General features: G+C 43.6%; 2 protein-coding genes and 1 pseudogene across 3 annotated transcripts in view; all 3 read left to right on the top strand.

The window, feature by feature from the left end:
- The window catches only part of GRIN3A (glutamate ionotropic receptor NMDA type subunit 3A), a 164,952-nt gene extending 159,238 nt beyond the window's left edge, over positions 1 to 5,714 (top strand). The window contains exons 8-9 of the mRNA XM_032240229.1: positions 442 to 518; positions 5,010 to 5,714. Of these exons, the coding sequence (XP_032096120.1) occupies positions 442 to 518; positions 5,010 to 5,349 (417 nt within the window). The 3' untranslated portion in view covers positions 5,350 to 5,714. The remainder of the gene's footprint in view (positions 1 to 441; positions 519 to 5,009) is intronic.
- Positions 5,715 to 5,865: 151 nt separating this feature from the next.
- On the top strand, positions 5,866 to 9,324 carry LOC116524791 (annotated as a pseudogene). Its single transcript, XR_004257488.1, has 2 exons — positions 5,866 to 8,189; positions 8,228 to 9,324. The product of XR_004257488.1 is annotated as an uncharacterized LOC116524791 (transcript).
- Positions 9,325 to 11,871: 2,547 nt separating this feature from the next.
- Positions 11,872 to 15,103, top strand: LOC116524789 (RNA-binding motif protein, X-linked-like-2). The gene has a single exon (XM_032240230.1). It carries the CDS (start codon positions 13,041 to 13,043, stop codon positions 14,223 to 14,225), a length of 1,185 nt encoding a protein of 394 aa, XP_032096121.1. The 5' UTR covers positions 11,872 to 13,040; the 3' UTR covers positions 14,226 to 15,103.
- Positions 15,104 to 15,719: the final 616 nt, after the last annotated feature.

Here is a 15,719-nt window from a genome sequence, read left to right as displayed (position 1 = left end):
GAAGTATTTGGTCTTCTAGGAGAACTCCTCAGATCTTCCTTATTGTATGCTAATAGGATTAAATTCTCAAGAGTCCTCCTTCCCTTCTTTGGTTGTCAAGAATTTTACACTTTTTCTTCATCTTTAGCAATTATGGAAGGCCTTTTGCTACACATGAGTTATGACTGCACCTCCTTATATCGCATACCATTTTATAATACTGAGCTTTCTATCAGATCCCTGTTTTGTTTCTCCAGGTGGAATAATAACCTCTAATTATAATTTTTGTTCTCTTGAGATTTTAGGCTAAATGTTGCTCTATTTTTAGGCATTCCTGGAAATTTATTTAAAGAGGCCAAGGTTTGTACCAACTACACATACCATTAAATCTCAAGTAGTTCTTTGTCCCCTGACCTATGTGTTTCTCATAATTTCTACCTGTGAATCTGTTCTCCCTGCCAGAGATTACACAGAGCACTAAACACATCATTTGTAGAGGAAAAGCAGAAGCATTTCAAGACCAAACGTGTGGAAAAGAGGTAAGAAGGGGCCAATAGCAACTGTCTTTACATTTATAAAATAATACTTAGAGATGTAACTGTATAAATAATTATTCAGATCAAATCAGGACAATTTGTCGATCAACAGAATCAGTATAGATAGAAATGAGACACAAAATAAAAAATGTATATGGACACTGAAATGCAATGTACACAATATACTGTCATGGTTAAAAGTGTAGCCATGGACTCTAGGATCAACTTTCTGGATCCAAATCGTGTCTCCAAGACTTATGATACGTGTAAGTCATTTATTTAATCTCTCTGTGCCGCAGGTTCCTCATACGTAAAGTTGAGATAAAAACACTACCTATTTCCTAGAGTTGTAAAGATTAAATGAGATAATACATGTAAATCTCCAAACAAAAGGAAATGCCTAATAAATATTAGCTATTATTATGTACAAAATATATGTAAGAATTAATGAGTACTGCAGGTAATTAATTCCATGCTTTACTGTCTTTTTGGCATATTTTCACTCCCTACTTCTTTCTAGCACTCCTGGGAACAGAGTATTGGAAATACAATACAGACATGCCCTGCCTAATTCATTTCCTGGCACTTTTCTACAAACTCCCTAGCAAAGAGCATCTTATGAATAGGAAATGCCAAGCATTAAATGCATTGATGACAACTGAAAATCAAAGCTCCTCACACTCACCACACCAGGCTGTCAATGATTGTTCCCTAGTCTATGGTGACTAGAGATGTCAGAAGCACTTGGGTCTGGTTCCTGGCTGGTCTCTGCTGCCTGCTGCCTAAGGCAACCCTCCTGGTTCTTTCACACGCTCAGAGGCCTCAGATGAGGGCATCAGCTCCAAGCAACTCTGTGCCCTATGACATATCCTCAGCTCAAAGCTTGGCTTTCTAGTTTTGAGATCTGACATTCACACCTCTCTAATAGAAGAAAAGGGATGGAAAACAGGATTCTTTTTCATTGTTTGTATCTCCTCTGGGACTGCTGCAGTCCCCTTCTATCCAGTTTGCATCTAGCTTGCCAGAATCATTTCCTTTATCTCTTAAAGTTTCTTTCCAGTCAGTGAGCACACCCAGTAGCCCCTCAGTCTGTGGTATTCCTGCATCATATTGCAAATCTGTTAGGGACAAGCTGTATACTAATCCTATCACAGCTGTTTCATGTCATGTCATGTCATGATACATCTATTTTTTCTATTTTTAGCATAAATTTTTAATAACAGTGACACAAGAAGACATAGCAACAAATGTATCATCTCACAATGACAAAATATTTGTTTTCCAGCTATTATAGAAACAGGAAGCCCAGTGATCCCATCTCCAACTGTGATATGATTCATATGCACGTCTTTCTTATGTAAATTGAAAACCACTTGTCTTTTGACTCAACTTACCCACTGTTCTTGGCAGATTCCCTTCCTGAACCCCTTAGTTTCAGGAGCTAAGGAGAACATTCGCTCATGGTTTATCTTGGGCTCACATTTCCTGTGCTTACCTCTACACACCCCAACATTAGCAACCTGTCAAACACAATGAGGGGTCCCATAGCTGTCATGTCTCATTGGAATAGTCCAGTGGAGTACTGAACCTCAGTGTTACATAATTGCTCCAGGGAAGCCTATTTTACCCATTTTAAGTGTTAAATACAGCTCATTCACTGGTTACCTAACACTCTAAGACTGAAGAAGGCTTCGATCAAAGCAAAGCCTAAATGTTACTGAGGCTAAGAGTATAACACCCCCCTTGGGTTATTTTTTCCAAGTAGACACTGAGTCTTACTCTCAGCATTTGTCACCTTGCACTCATAGGTACCCCAGAGCCACACATCAAATACCAGAGGCCTGGTGATGCTAGCAACTAGAATTGGGCACAACGTCTAGCTTTTGTTTAATTCCTCTGTATTATATTACCAGGTAAATATACAAAGCTCTGCAGAAGACCAGTCCAGCTGGTCTTCTTACTTACTTACCTCACTTTATCACCGTGGCTGCCTAGACAGTCAAAGAAAATGTGTAGATGCTCACTCTGAGGTTTTCCCTGCTATGAATCATTGTATGGTATTCGAATGCGCTCTCCCTGTTCTCCTGGAAGAATATCTATACAAATGTTCATGCCTGCTACAACTTGACATCCCTCCCCTGTGCTCCATATTTACTGAACTAATAAAAGAGCAGATAGATAAACGAATGAATTACTAACATGAGATAGAGGAAATGCTTGGAGAAATTTGGGGCCATGGAAGTAGGTATTGTTCCTTTTTTATTTAATGAAGATAAAATAAGGTACATATTGCAGGAGACTATTTATACATAGTCCTGGGTTTATTCAGCATGTGATTTCATGTAAGTTTTAGGTTAATCATCTCACTGGGTTCCCAATTAGTACACAATATCCCCCTTTTCCCTGTCTTCTCACCCCAAAACACATAAAAATTACAAACTATAAAACAGCACAACCAAAATTACTTTGAGATTATTAAATTCAATAGGAAAAGGTTTGAAGAAAAAATTAAAGGGAATTATAAGGCTAGAAGGAAAATTATATCTCTTCTCTGATTCGAGTTTAAAGCCAATGGAGCTATAAGTGGGTTCATTACAGAACTTTTACCCACCCCATGCCCTATGAAGCATGTTAAAGAACCACAGGGTGGTCTGGAGTGTGTGTTTTGATAGCTCGGGGCATGTATAAGTTGGTCTTTGCTATGTGATAAATCATCCCAATACCTAATGTTTTAAACAACAGCAAGTTCCTTATTAATTTATGGATCAGCTGTGCAGTTTGCTGATCTGAGCCAGACTTGCCTGATTTTGGCTGGGTTTGCTCATGCGTCTGTAGCCAACTTGAGGGGAGGGGAAAGCAGCTAAGGGCTGTCTGGTTTATGATGGCCTCAGCTGGATCAACTGGGAAGCCTGAGGATTCTCTCCATATTGCCAACCATCATGCAGCAGGCCATTCTGGACTTGTTCACATTGCAGCAGCGGGGCTCCAAGAGAGTGGAAATGTGCAAGGCTTTTTAAAAGTTTAGGCTTGGAACTGCCATTCTGACACGTCTGCCACTTTCTGTTGGCCAAAACAAGTTGTGAGAACAGTCCTAACTCAAGGCAGAAAGGAAGCAGATTCAGCATAGGTACGAGCTGCAAAGTCACATTACAGAGGGCAGAGACGAAAGGAGAAAAGAAGGTTTATGGCCACTTTTACACCAATACTTTATTATTTATTCTCTTTCCCCTTCTCCCTCCAGATAGTCCCCTTCTCTTGGCAAATAAGAGTCCAGGAAAAAAGTCAATTCAGTTACATGGATGGGAACAAAGACACAAAGGCTTGGTAGGGTGTTTCTATGTAGTTTTGTCCTGTGGTAGATCGCAAAAGTGGTCATAACCCTCCTCCTCCTGCTGCTGCTTCTCCTATGGTAGAAAAAATCAGCAGCTCAGCTGTTCTAATCTGTTCTGGTAGTGAGAAACTCTTCTTATAAGTGTCAAAGTGTATTTCAGAAACAGGATCAGCCTCCTCCTGTGACTATTTGGCAATAACTCTCATGCCGTCTAGGTGGTAGGTGATATGATGCAAGCCTAAAACAGGATTGTAAATTGCTTTCTATATGACTTTCATTATCTCATCAAGAAACTGAGGGCTTTCTGGGGATTTTTTTCTTTGAGACAGAGTCACTCTGTTGCCCAGGCTGGAGTGCAGTGGCACGGTCTTGGCTCACTGCAACCTCTGCCTCCTGCATTCAGGCGATTCTCCTGTCTCAGCCTCCTGAGTAGCTGGGATTATAGGTGCCTGCCACCACATCCAGCTAATCTTTTGTATTTTCAGTAGAGACAAGGTTTCACCATGTTGGCCAGGCTGGTCTCGAACTCCTGATCTTGTGATCCACCCACTTTAGCCTCCCTTCTTGGGATGTTTTTAAGCATCAGGCCTAACCTGTCATTCTCAACTCACATAAAAATCATCCCTATAGTAAGAAACACTTTGCTAAAACCTGTGGCTTGTATGCTTTCATTCTCCCCAAAATCAAGTAGTAAACATCAGGATGGTCCTGTGGGACTAAGGATGAGCCATGTTATGAGGTCTAAGCAGGCTGATGCTTAAAACCCAAAAAATGAATAAACAAATTTCGCTTTTATTAAAGCATCATCTTTCAAACCATAAAATGTTTCAAGGTGGGGCTGGTTTCTGAGCTCCCCTTGCAGAAAGAAAATTAAAAGCCACCTGAGGTTGTTCACCAAAAAATGTGCCATATTCCATCCTATCAGCCTTTCGGAAGATACCCCATTCCAGTTTCAGAGCAGAATCGGACTTGAACTTTTAAATGTTCATGACTCCTGTTGCCCCATGACACCTTAGCAGGTAGTCTGTCCAAGGCTCTATTACTTCATCTGTAAATGCACACCCAGCTCCATATTATTGACACAGGAAATGGCTAACAGATAAAGAACAGCAACTTGAGAGCTGCAGAATGGAAAGTAAATCTAAAATTTCTCTGTTTCCTAGGTCCAGTGTGGGACCCCATCAGCTAACTGTATGGAATACTTCCAATCTGAGTCACGACAACCGACGAAAATACAACTTTAGTGATGAGGAAGGACAAAACCAGCTGGCCATCCGGACCCACCAGGACATCCCCCTCCCTCCAAGGAGAAGAGAGCTCCCTGCCTCACTGACCACCAATGGGAAAGCAGACTCCCTAAATGTATCTCGGAACTCAGTGATGCAGGAACTCTCAGAGCTAGAGAAGCAGATTCAGGTGATTCGCCAGGAGCTGCAGCTGGCTGTGAGCAGGAAAACGGAGCTAGAAGAGTATCAAAGGACAAGTCGGACTTGTGAGTCCTAGGTGACGACACTGCTCCTCTTTCTCAGTTCCTGATCTTCCTCTAAGCCCTTGAGACACTTTGTAATGCTCTTTTCTAACTACTGACAAAGGTGTGGGGAAGCTGTGGTCTAGGTTTTCTTAGAGGTCAAGTCTGCTCTTCCTAGCCTAAAGAGCAGCAGCAGCTCCTCTCAAGCTCACTCTCTAGGTCTCCAGGGTAGAAGTGTTTTTCTATCAAGAATCTTGGTCAGGAGTAAGCTCTGTGTGAGGGATCTGTGAATAACCAGATAACTCCAGCTTCCGTTATCCTTTTTACCAGGTGCCACAGTAGTATTTCTGGTTTTTAGCCCTTTCTCTGCACTACCAACAAGAGATAAAATCGTTACTCATACTTATGTCTTACTGGGTTGTTGGCTTTCATTGTAACACAGAACAAGATTATCCAGGGTTGTGGCTTTTTATACAACTCCCCAATCTAGATTTATGTCTACAGTCTGAATGGGGGGCAGGTAAGAGCAGAGCACCTCCCACTGGGGGTAGGGTACTTAAAAGTTAACTCATTAGTATCACAAAGGTCAAGGATTGATTGGACCAGGCAAGAGCCATGTTTTTGACAAGGTTCTGGATCGCTGACTCCAACTTGACTAACATTTAGTAAGAACATGCTTACACGCCACAGTGAAAGGGGACGGGGATGTGTTAAGCGGGAACAGAAGATGGGCAGAAGAGGCATTAAAAATGCATACCACGAATTTAGAACAAAAGCTGTGGGCCAGAAAAGCAATTGGCTAAAAAATGAATAATACCACTTCTAATGTAACTAAGCATCTCCACTATGGTGTGTGCCTTTTATAAAGGAAAAGAGAGAAAAGCAAAGCAAGGTTGTGGCCTTAGGTCGGATCTGGAATATCCCTGCTTATTGCCTGTAATAGAATATGTGACACTGTGGGTGAAATGTTGTACACACCACACACTAGGCCATTTTCAGATCAGCAGTCACCCATCTCTTAGCATAGACATCCCAAAACCTCCAGCCTGGGTATACCACAAGCTTCAGCCATTCAGGAATCTGCCCTGTGCTTTGCATATCTGTATAGCAAATCATCAGGTCAATCCCCCATCCTCATACCCTCTCATCTCTGAGGAGCTGTGAACAGATTTTGCTCTAATGATCCTCCAGCCTCATCCAATGTTCCCTAAAGACTGATATAAGTAACCTCCCCTCTGCTTAGGCATCTCTGTCTCAGCATATGATGTTTAGGTAGCAAGGGACAGGAATATGGGAACTGTAGAACTTCAGTTCTCAAATGTCAATATAGATAAGAGTCGTCTAGTACAGAACTTATCAGAGCGCTGATTGCCAAGACCCTTTTCCAGAGATTATGGGGTCAGGGGTGGAAGTCTAGAGGTAGGCTCAGAAACCTACTGTTAACCAACACCCCCAGGTGACTGACATGGGTGGTCCAACAATTACTCTTCTAGAAACACCATTCTGGAAGTTTGGCTGCCCACAAGCATGAGGAGAAGCATGAAGAGAAACCCTGTTTGAAAGTTGTTGTTTTTTTTATATAACTTCAGCACACATCTGCTGATTCTCCTTCCACATCCTCACCCCCACCCCTGGGTACCATTTAGGACAAGACTTCCTTAATTACTTGCTTTATCTTCTCAGGACTCATTGTTCCACCCCCCAATCAATTTGAATGCCTACAGTGAGTTCAGGAGCTGTGCCAAGCACTTTCCTCTTTTACAGCTGCAGATCATTGGAAAGGTGGCTCAATCACAAAACTTCTCCCCCTACTATTGGATGAAATGTCTGCATTTCCACCAAAAGCTACCCAGTCCCCCAGGGAAAGGTAACAACTTAAGCTGTAGTTAGGTAACACCTAGTGATTCATTGGCTGAGAAAACCCGGGAGTGGAGGTACACTCAAACATCCTGATATGGATGTGGGAGGGCTCTAAAGTCAGAGGTCACCAGCCCCACAGATGAAACAGTTCAATGAGGAAACAGGTGAGCCCTGAAAACAGAAAAGGACAATTCTGTGTTGAAATACCCCATCCCCTCACATTCTCACCCCAGGCCCAGAGGTAGGTTTGCAGCCGTCTTTGGAAGATTTTGCCCCTCAGCCATCCCTACCCACTTGCAACACTAAGGATGCTGGAGACTCTGCCACTATGCTGTGTGTGCCCCTGAACCTCTGTGCAGCCCAGAAGGCTGATGTACAGGTGTACCTCAGTTCACATTATAGCCATGCTCCTACTGTACATGGACATTTTTGTAACTCAGCTCATATTCTGACTGTATTTGAGAAGCTGGCTATTTAAGGGAACCCAGAGGTGAATCCTTTTGTAAAGTAAAGCACCCTTTTGTAATGCAGTTAATTATCCCTTAATGTATCTGTTTTGTAAATCTGAATTTTTGTATATCGGGTTTACCTTAAGCTTCTCTACTGAGGCATTCTGAGCAGTGGTGGATCACATGCCAGATCGCCCCGCCTGTCCACAAAGTATTTGACCAATGCAGGCTCCTCAAACATCTTTGGAGGAACTAGCTGGCCAAAACACCGGCCAGGATGCAGCAAGCAGCAGCAGGGGCTGAAGGCAGGCTTACTGCCGTCAACATTGCTTGAAATGCCTCTATGATCTGAATGAAAAAAACATAATTGCTTGTGGTGAAACGAAGCAGTCTTCATGTTAAGTAGCAATGGTTATTTTTATCAGTAGTAATTGAACAGTGTTTTGCAATTTGTGAAACAGTGTATTGTGTTTTGTAAAATGATGTCATGAAATGGTGGGTCCTTGGAAACCTCTTTTCTGTTCAGCTCCACCTCTTGTTCTTTCAACTCCTTTCAGGCTCAAAAAAAAAAAAAAAAAAAAAAACCACACACACACACACACACACACACACAAAGATCAGAAGCCTTCAGATGGAGGGTGGTATTCTGGTAAAGAAGAGATAAGAGATGCTACCTTGCTGCTTCTCCTCGGCTCCCATTTCATGAGATCAAGAAGACTTCCATTCTCTACCAAGCTCTGGTGCTGGGAAACCTTGAATATGACACATTGTACCACATACCCCAACCCTGTTTTCCAAGGGGAATTTCTGGCACAGGAAGCACATAGTAAAGCATGCTCAGGTGAGCTGGAACAGACACAGCTACCTGGTTCATGTAAATAAGAATAATAAAGGCCCCAGAGTATATATGCTTCCAGGTAGAGGAGAAAGGGGAATCCCCCAAAACTTAAAAACAAGTTGGAAGAATAACCAGGACAACCAAGTGAGGCAGCCACAGGGACCCAAGCAGTCGAGGTCTTTAATGTGCCTGGAGATGACTCTCCATCATTCATGAATCTTGCTATTGCACAAACCCTATCAGGAGCTGCAGCTTCCCTTCCAGCCAGAGAAGTGGTAAGTGGAGCAAGTGCCGAGCAGAACAGACCTTATCATCTGGGTAACAGACTGAGAAGTGTTGGTGCTGTGTCTGTTAGGGCCTTGGAGCAAATTAAGCACTTCCTTGGTGTGGGTAACGAATAAAGGGGAAAGCAACTACTTTAGATCCTCTTTTTCTCCCAACTCATTTTTGATAGGAAAACCAGAAAATCCAACCATTTCTTCAGAAATTGCTTTCTAGTCATTAACACTACTTTACTATCTATACTGTTAAGTTATTCTTTTCTTTACCCACCTACACTACCTATCTATTCCAGGATTCCCTCACTCTTTTTTTAGTTTAGTTACTAATCATTTTATGAAAATAGTGTACTTACAAGTATTTTCTTAAGGTTTGTGAAGAGTATTTGCATTGTGTCTTCATTTTAATGTGTTTGCAATCGCTCCGCTCCAGGAAGAACGGAAATGCCGTCTTGTGAGCATGAAGTGAACAGGCTGTTTTGCTCCAGCCACTTTTCTTGTACAACCACACGGATGGATTAGATATCCTCAGGTCTTTTCCATCTTCAGTTTCTATGAGTATGGAATAAATGTTCAGAAACTTCACTTTTGGATGTACTGCTGGCTTTGTCTTTGGGGATTTGAATGTTGACATGATACCAGTTCCTTCATAACAGGAGACCCAATAATGCTATGATTTATGCTTGTTTCCTTGCTATAGTCCAAATAAATAACAAAAGATATGCTGAGAAACCTCAGAGCTCAGGCACCAGGAAGTAGAACTGAAATGGCTTCGTATGAGAGACATTCTAGGAAAAAGCACAAGTTCAGAGATCTCTAAAAGCCTGTCCTGATCACCCTCATTAGTAATTCAACAAACATTTGCTAAACAGCTTCCATGCACATGTCAACTGCTAAAGACACAATAGTGACGAAGATAGGTATGGGCCCTATTGAGATCCTCTCAATCTGACCTTTTTACAACCTATAGACAGGTAATACTATGATAACTAACAGGTACTGGGTACTTATTATAAACCATGATCTCATTTAATCTTAACCCCACAAGATAGGCACTATAGATATAGTCTTAAGTAGGTAAATGAGACCTTCAGTTTACAGATTAAAAAAAAAACAAGAATCAGAGAAATTACGTAACTTGCCTAACGTTACAGAACTAATAATAGTAACAAAGAATAGTACAACCATACAGGCTTCTGGTCACTGCCTCACAATTTTCTGTTCTTCCTTGAATTCCCTTTTAGTCTGTCTGCCTTACTGATTCTTGCCCATGCCTCAGCCTGGCCCCTAGCTCTACGGAACAGAGGGAAGCTGATATTATAACTACACCTTCATTGATCCATTTAACTCAACACTGCAATACCTAAGTCTCACAAAAATAGCATTTCAATATCTTTTCTTTCTGTTTTCTGGCCCAACCAAGAACTGATGCAAACACAGTCACAAATCACTCAGCAGCCCTGCAGTCCCAGATATATTGGCAGTTTCTGATAATCCAAGCAGTTTTAGCTGCTGGCAAATTTGCCTTCACAAATCTGCTAGGCTGTTGCCTTCCTCACATACATTCTTTCAGAATAGAAACAATCAAATCTCATGAAAATGTAAACCCACTATAACATAATTCAACTACCAACTTACCTAAGGATGTTTTTGCATTACCCAATCATTCATTTTTTGGATGCCTATTTGTACCCAGGCATTGGGGCTAATTGCTGGAAACAGACAGATAAAAAGAGCAGATTCTGATCCCATAGAGCTCAGTGTAATGAAAGGACACACTGACAACATAGTATGGTGTGTACTCTGATAAATGCACACTGGGTGCTACCGGAGCAATGAAGATACCGTGTGTGTGTGCATGTGGGTGTAGGTTTGTGAGGTCGAGAGACTGGGTGGAGGGTAACAGGCAACTAAAGTAGGTAAAAGAAAGCATGTACAAAATTCCAGATGTGGGAAACCATGGCAATCAAGAAACTGGGACCTTCAAATCGTTTAATACAACAGAAACATAAAGCTCAAGGTGGAAGACAAACTATATGAACTGAAGAGAAAAGCAGAGGCAAGATCACCTGTGCTAAATGGGATTTGTGTCCTGAACACTACAGGAACCACTAAAGGATTTTAAGCGGGAGAGAGAACTACCAAAAGAACAGGATCCTCACCACTAGGTGGAGCTGGATATCACTCACATGCATTTTATTTGTAGGACAGTGAGCAGATAAAAGTTAACTTTTTGAAGTTTTGGAATGAGTTGACCATGACATCATTTACCAGTACAGCCAGACTAGAGACAGACAGACATGGATAAACATGTGACTTCAATTTCATGGAGGATGTCAGTGTTTTTCTTTTTTCTTTTTTTCCTAGAAATATGAAGAAAATGTAGGTGGAAAGTAAAGCTGATCTATCAACTTCTTTATTTTCTCAACAATAATAAAAGTTAGTATTTGCTGAGCATTTTCTAGGTGCCAGGCACTGTGCTGAATGTCTCCTGTATATTGATTCGTTTCATTCTCAATACAACCCTATGATGTAGTTATAATTTTATTAAGAAACTGAAGCAGAGACATGAAGTAACTTGCCAATAAGTAGCTGTGCCATACCCAGGCAAGTCTGGCTTCATGAGAAATATATTTAACACAATGCCTGGAATCACATTAAGCACTCAACAAATGCATATGATTGGGAGAGCAGGAAGAAATCTAAGATGCCTTGATTCAATTCCCCACTACAACAAAGGTGCTAAAGGAACTCAGTGAATTCAAAAACAAAATCGGTTCTAATCCAGGGCCAGGCAGAGTCTATTTAGATTAGAGTTATCAAGGATAAGTATAGTAGGTATCTATAAGTCTTCAGAAAAAGACTTCACAATGACTCAGAAAGTATTTTCACTTATTATCTAGCTGACAACAACTACTCTATTAATACAGGTCTCCAATTAGGATAAAGGAACAATGGCCTGGTAGTAGCATTTCAGTCCTGTGGCTAAACTGAGTGGCCCTGGAACCTATTTCCTCACCTTTAGAATAAGGACATGGTCTGAGGTCCCTTTCAGCTCTCATATCCTCAGAGCACATTATTATATTAATGTGAATATACCTTCCCCCGGCAGGGGGGGAGGGGGGTACCTACAGTAAGTGAGGCCTCTACGCTGGTTTCTATAGTGTAGTGGTTAACACGTTTGCCTTACAGTAAGTGAAGCCTCAGCTATCATGAGCCGCCAATACAGCAGTGTTAGTTTTAGAATTCATAATAATTCCTTCTATTACCACAAAAGAAATGAAAACGTAGTCATATATTTTTGAGTAATAAAAATTTGAAGGGTTACTTTAACATAAGGGAAAGAATGTTTCTACTTAGAGGGTGAAAAAAAAAGCGTAATAAGGTTTGAATCACATATTGACCCAGTAACGCAGACTTCTGAAGATTTGGTGGCAGAAGCATGAAGCAGAATTAACGTAATCATGAAAACTTTTACTGAATACTATGTGCCTCTGCTAGATATTAGGGATTAGACTGTTAGGATGTTGTCCTTTCCATGTGCTTTAGTAATTGTGAAGTAGGCTATAAATAAGACCTTAATAGCTAACATTTGGAACAGACCAAACATGGGCAGAAATCCCAGAAGGTAAAGCTCATTCTTTCTGATGGGACAATTTTTAAATATTTCCAAACCTTAATATCTAAAAAAATTTTAAGTATTTCTATGCCAGGGCTTTCCTATTGTACAAACTCAATCCAACCTACATATAATCCACCATTTTTCTACTAATCTCAGTGTTTCTGTCTTATCGTAAGTCAGTCAAGCAGACTTCTGCAATAATGACTAATCAAAACTTTTCTGCAGATCCACTGGGACTTGGGTTTATCTGGCAGTCCTCAAATAAATCCTTAAAGAACAAAATGTAAAGGCATTCTACACACTAGCAAATGACAATGGAAATAAAGATAAGAGCAGCAAATGCTTCCTGCAAGAATAAGCATCACCATCCCAGTAGCTTTAGAAGACTGATGATCATTTATTATCTAGAATCTTCACAAAATCAAATCACACTCATCACTCCAATGGCATGCACATTAAACTATGTGCATTGAATTCCGGCCCTCGAAGAACAAAGATGCCTACGGATCGGAACAGAAAATGGAAAAGGAATCGCAATGGAAAGTCATGTAAGAATACAATTGCAGGCTACACGCCGCCCGACCGCTAGGAGCCACCCTCAACGAGCGTGCCCGAACGCCGCGACTGGCGCCGCCTCATCGCCTCCCGCCATCACTGACCAGCCGTTTCACCCGCAGCCATGGTTGAAGCGGATCGCCCAGGCAAGCTGTTTATTGGGGGCCTCAACCTCGAAACCGACGAGAAAGCCCTCGAGGCTGAGTTTGGCAAGTATGGCCGCATCGTCGAGGTGCTCCTGATGAAAGACCGAGAAACCAACAAGTCGAGGGGCTTCGCGTTCGTCACCTTCGAAAGCCCCGCAGACGCCAAGGCCGCCGCCAGAGACATGAACGGCAAGTCCCTGGATGGTAAGGCCATCAAGGTGGCCCAGGCCACCAAGCCGGCATTCGAGAGCAGCCGGCGGGGCCCGCCGCCCCCTCGCAGCCGCGGTCGCCCGACGTTCCTGCGCGGGACCCATGGGGGTGGCGGCGGCCCACGGGGACCCCCCTCCCGGGGCGGGCCCGATGACGACGGTGACTACCCGGGGGATTTCGACCTGCGGCCCTCCAGGGCCCCGATGCCCATGAAGCGCGGGCCACCGCCGACCCCGCGCAGGGCCGGCCCACCGCCCAAGAGGGCCGCGCCTTCGGGCCTGGCTCGCAGCGGCGGCGGTGGAATGCGCGGGAGGGCCCCGGCCGCGCGGGGTCGAGACGGCTACTCAGGCCCGCCGCCCCGGGAACCGCCGCCCGCGCGCCGCGCCCCCTACCTGGGCCCGCGAGAGGAGGGCTACTCCTCCAGAGACGGCTACTCGAGCCGAGACTACCGTGACCCCCGGGGTTTTGCCCGCTCGCCCCGAGAGTACAGCCACCGCAATTACGGCCACTCCAGTGTGCGGGACGACTGTCCCTTGAGAGGCTACGGCGACCGAGACGGCTTCGGGGGTCGCGACCGTGACTACGGGGATCATCTGAGCGGAGGCTCCTACCGAGAGCCCTTCAAGAGCTACGGAGACCGGCGCGGTGCCGCCCCGGGGCGGGGGACCCCGCCATCTTACGGTGGAGGAGGCCGCTACGACGAGTACCGGGGCTGCTCGCCCGACGCCTACAGCGGCGGCCGCGACGGTTACAGCAGCAGTTACAGCCGGAACGACCGCTACTCGTGGGGCCGAGACCGGGTGGGCAGACCAGATCGTGGGCTCCCTCTGTCCATGGAAAGGGGCTGCCCTCCCCAGCGTGATTCTTACAGCCGGTCGAGCCGCAGGGTGCCCAGGGGCGGAGGCCGTCTAGGAGGCCGCTTGGAGAGAGAGGGAGGCCGGAGCAGATACTAAGCAGGAACAGACTTGGAACCACAAGTCCCTTTTCAAAGAAACTAACAAAAAGAAGAAACTGTTATGATAACTACCCAAGGACTAGTAACTATCCAGGGAAGAGTTGTTTTTACGTTTTAAAATTTTCCTGTTAAAATCTTCTCCATTTTTATGCTTTTCGGAGAAAAATCTTAAAATTCATTTAGTTTTGGAGTTGTTAACGTTTCTTTAAACAAGCTCATATTAAAAGTCTAAAAAAAAAAAAAAAAAAAAAAAGAATACAATTGCAGAAACAGCTCAATACATTTGAAACAGATCCGTATAGTAACTAAGAAGGTAACAGCCGAGCCATGTAGTTAAGATGTACGCCTTAGAGCACACCTGATTTTGGTCAACATCGCTAAGAAATTTCCAAGGTAACAAAGAAAGAGAGAGACTATCCCTACAAAATCTGAAATGGTTATTTGTTTATGAGACAGGGTCTCACTGCGTCACCCAGGCTGTAGTGCAGTGGCACGATCAAAGCTCACAGCAGCCTTAACCTCCGGTGCTCAACCTATCCTCTCGCTGCAGTCTCCCAAGTAGCCAGGACTACAGGTATGCACCACCACAGCCCGTTAATTTTTGAAATTTTTTGTAGAAATGGGGTCTCCCTATGTTGCCCAGGCTGGTCTCAAGCTCCTGGGCTCAAGCGATCCTCGTGTCTCAGCCTCCCAAAGTGCTAGGATTACAGACATGAGCCACCGCACCCAGCCTGAAGTGTTTTTAAGAAATGAGAACCTCTAGGACTTCTACAATAATCTTTGAAATTGGCATTTATAAGCATTACCTTAAAGAAATTACCCTTTAAAGTTGGTATAGATAAAGAGCTGTAACTGCTAACTAGGATCTGAAAAAAACCATGAATAATGCACATACAATACAAATAAAATTTGATATGCAGTTTGGGAATATTCCTGAAGCTTATTCACTGACCTCTTCTGTAGTGAGAGAAGCCAGCTGCCGAAAAATCACCATCATTTTGGGTTATTATCTGAAAATGACTTTGAGAGCTCACCTTGTGTTGCCGGGACCTCAAGCCAGCTGGGAAGGGGCTCCCTGCTCATCTCAACTAGAGGAACTTCCTCTAAATCCAGCTTCCCATAGGACTAGAGGTTTCCTCTACAACATTACACAGGCCCTATGGTCCCCTGGTGCTGGGCAGCTGGCTTTCCCAGCCAATTGTCACAAACAGCCAAGCCCAACCCACCTGTTGACCAAGTAGCCTATCTGCCCCCAGCCAACACAGCTATGCTAAGGCTTACCCTATAAGAAGAGCAAGAAGCAAGGAGAAAGTGTCCTGTTACTAAATGAAAACTCACTGTGTCCAGAAGCAGGAGCTAATCCCATCATGATGATTCCGTGGGGGTGAGGGTTTTTCTTGGCAGGGGGATCAAGGGACCCATGACCTCTCTTGATGACCTGGTAAGATTCTTCAATTGGACTCATTGCTTAATCCCTACCACATGACTTTGT

Source organism: Sapajus apella, unplaced genomic scaffold (assembly GCF_009761245.1).
Source record: "Sapajus apella isolate SASKATOON/1434 unplaced genomic scaffold, GSC_monkey_1.0 scaffold46, whole genome shotgun sequence".
NCBI lineage: Eukaryota > Metazoa > Chordata > Mammalia > Primates > Cebidae > Sapajus > Sapajus apella.
Note: the sequence above shows the minus strand (reverse complement) of the source record. Positions and strands in the feature narration are given on the sequence as shown.

Coding starts and splice junctions, on each gene's coding strand:
- LOC116524789 (XM_032240230.1), top strand. CDS start 13,041: ATGGTTGAAGCGGATCGCCCAGGCAAGCTGTTTATTGGGGGCCTCAAC.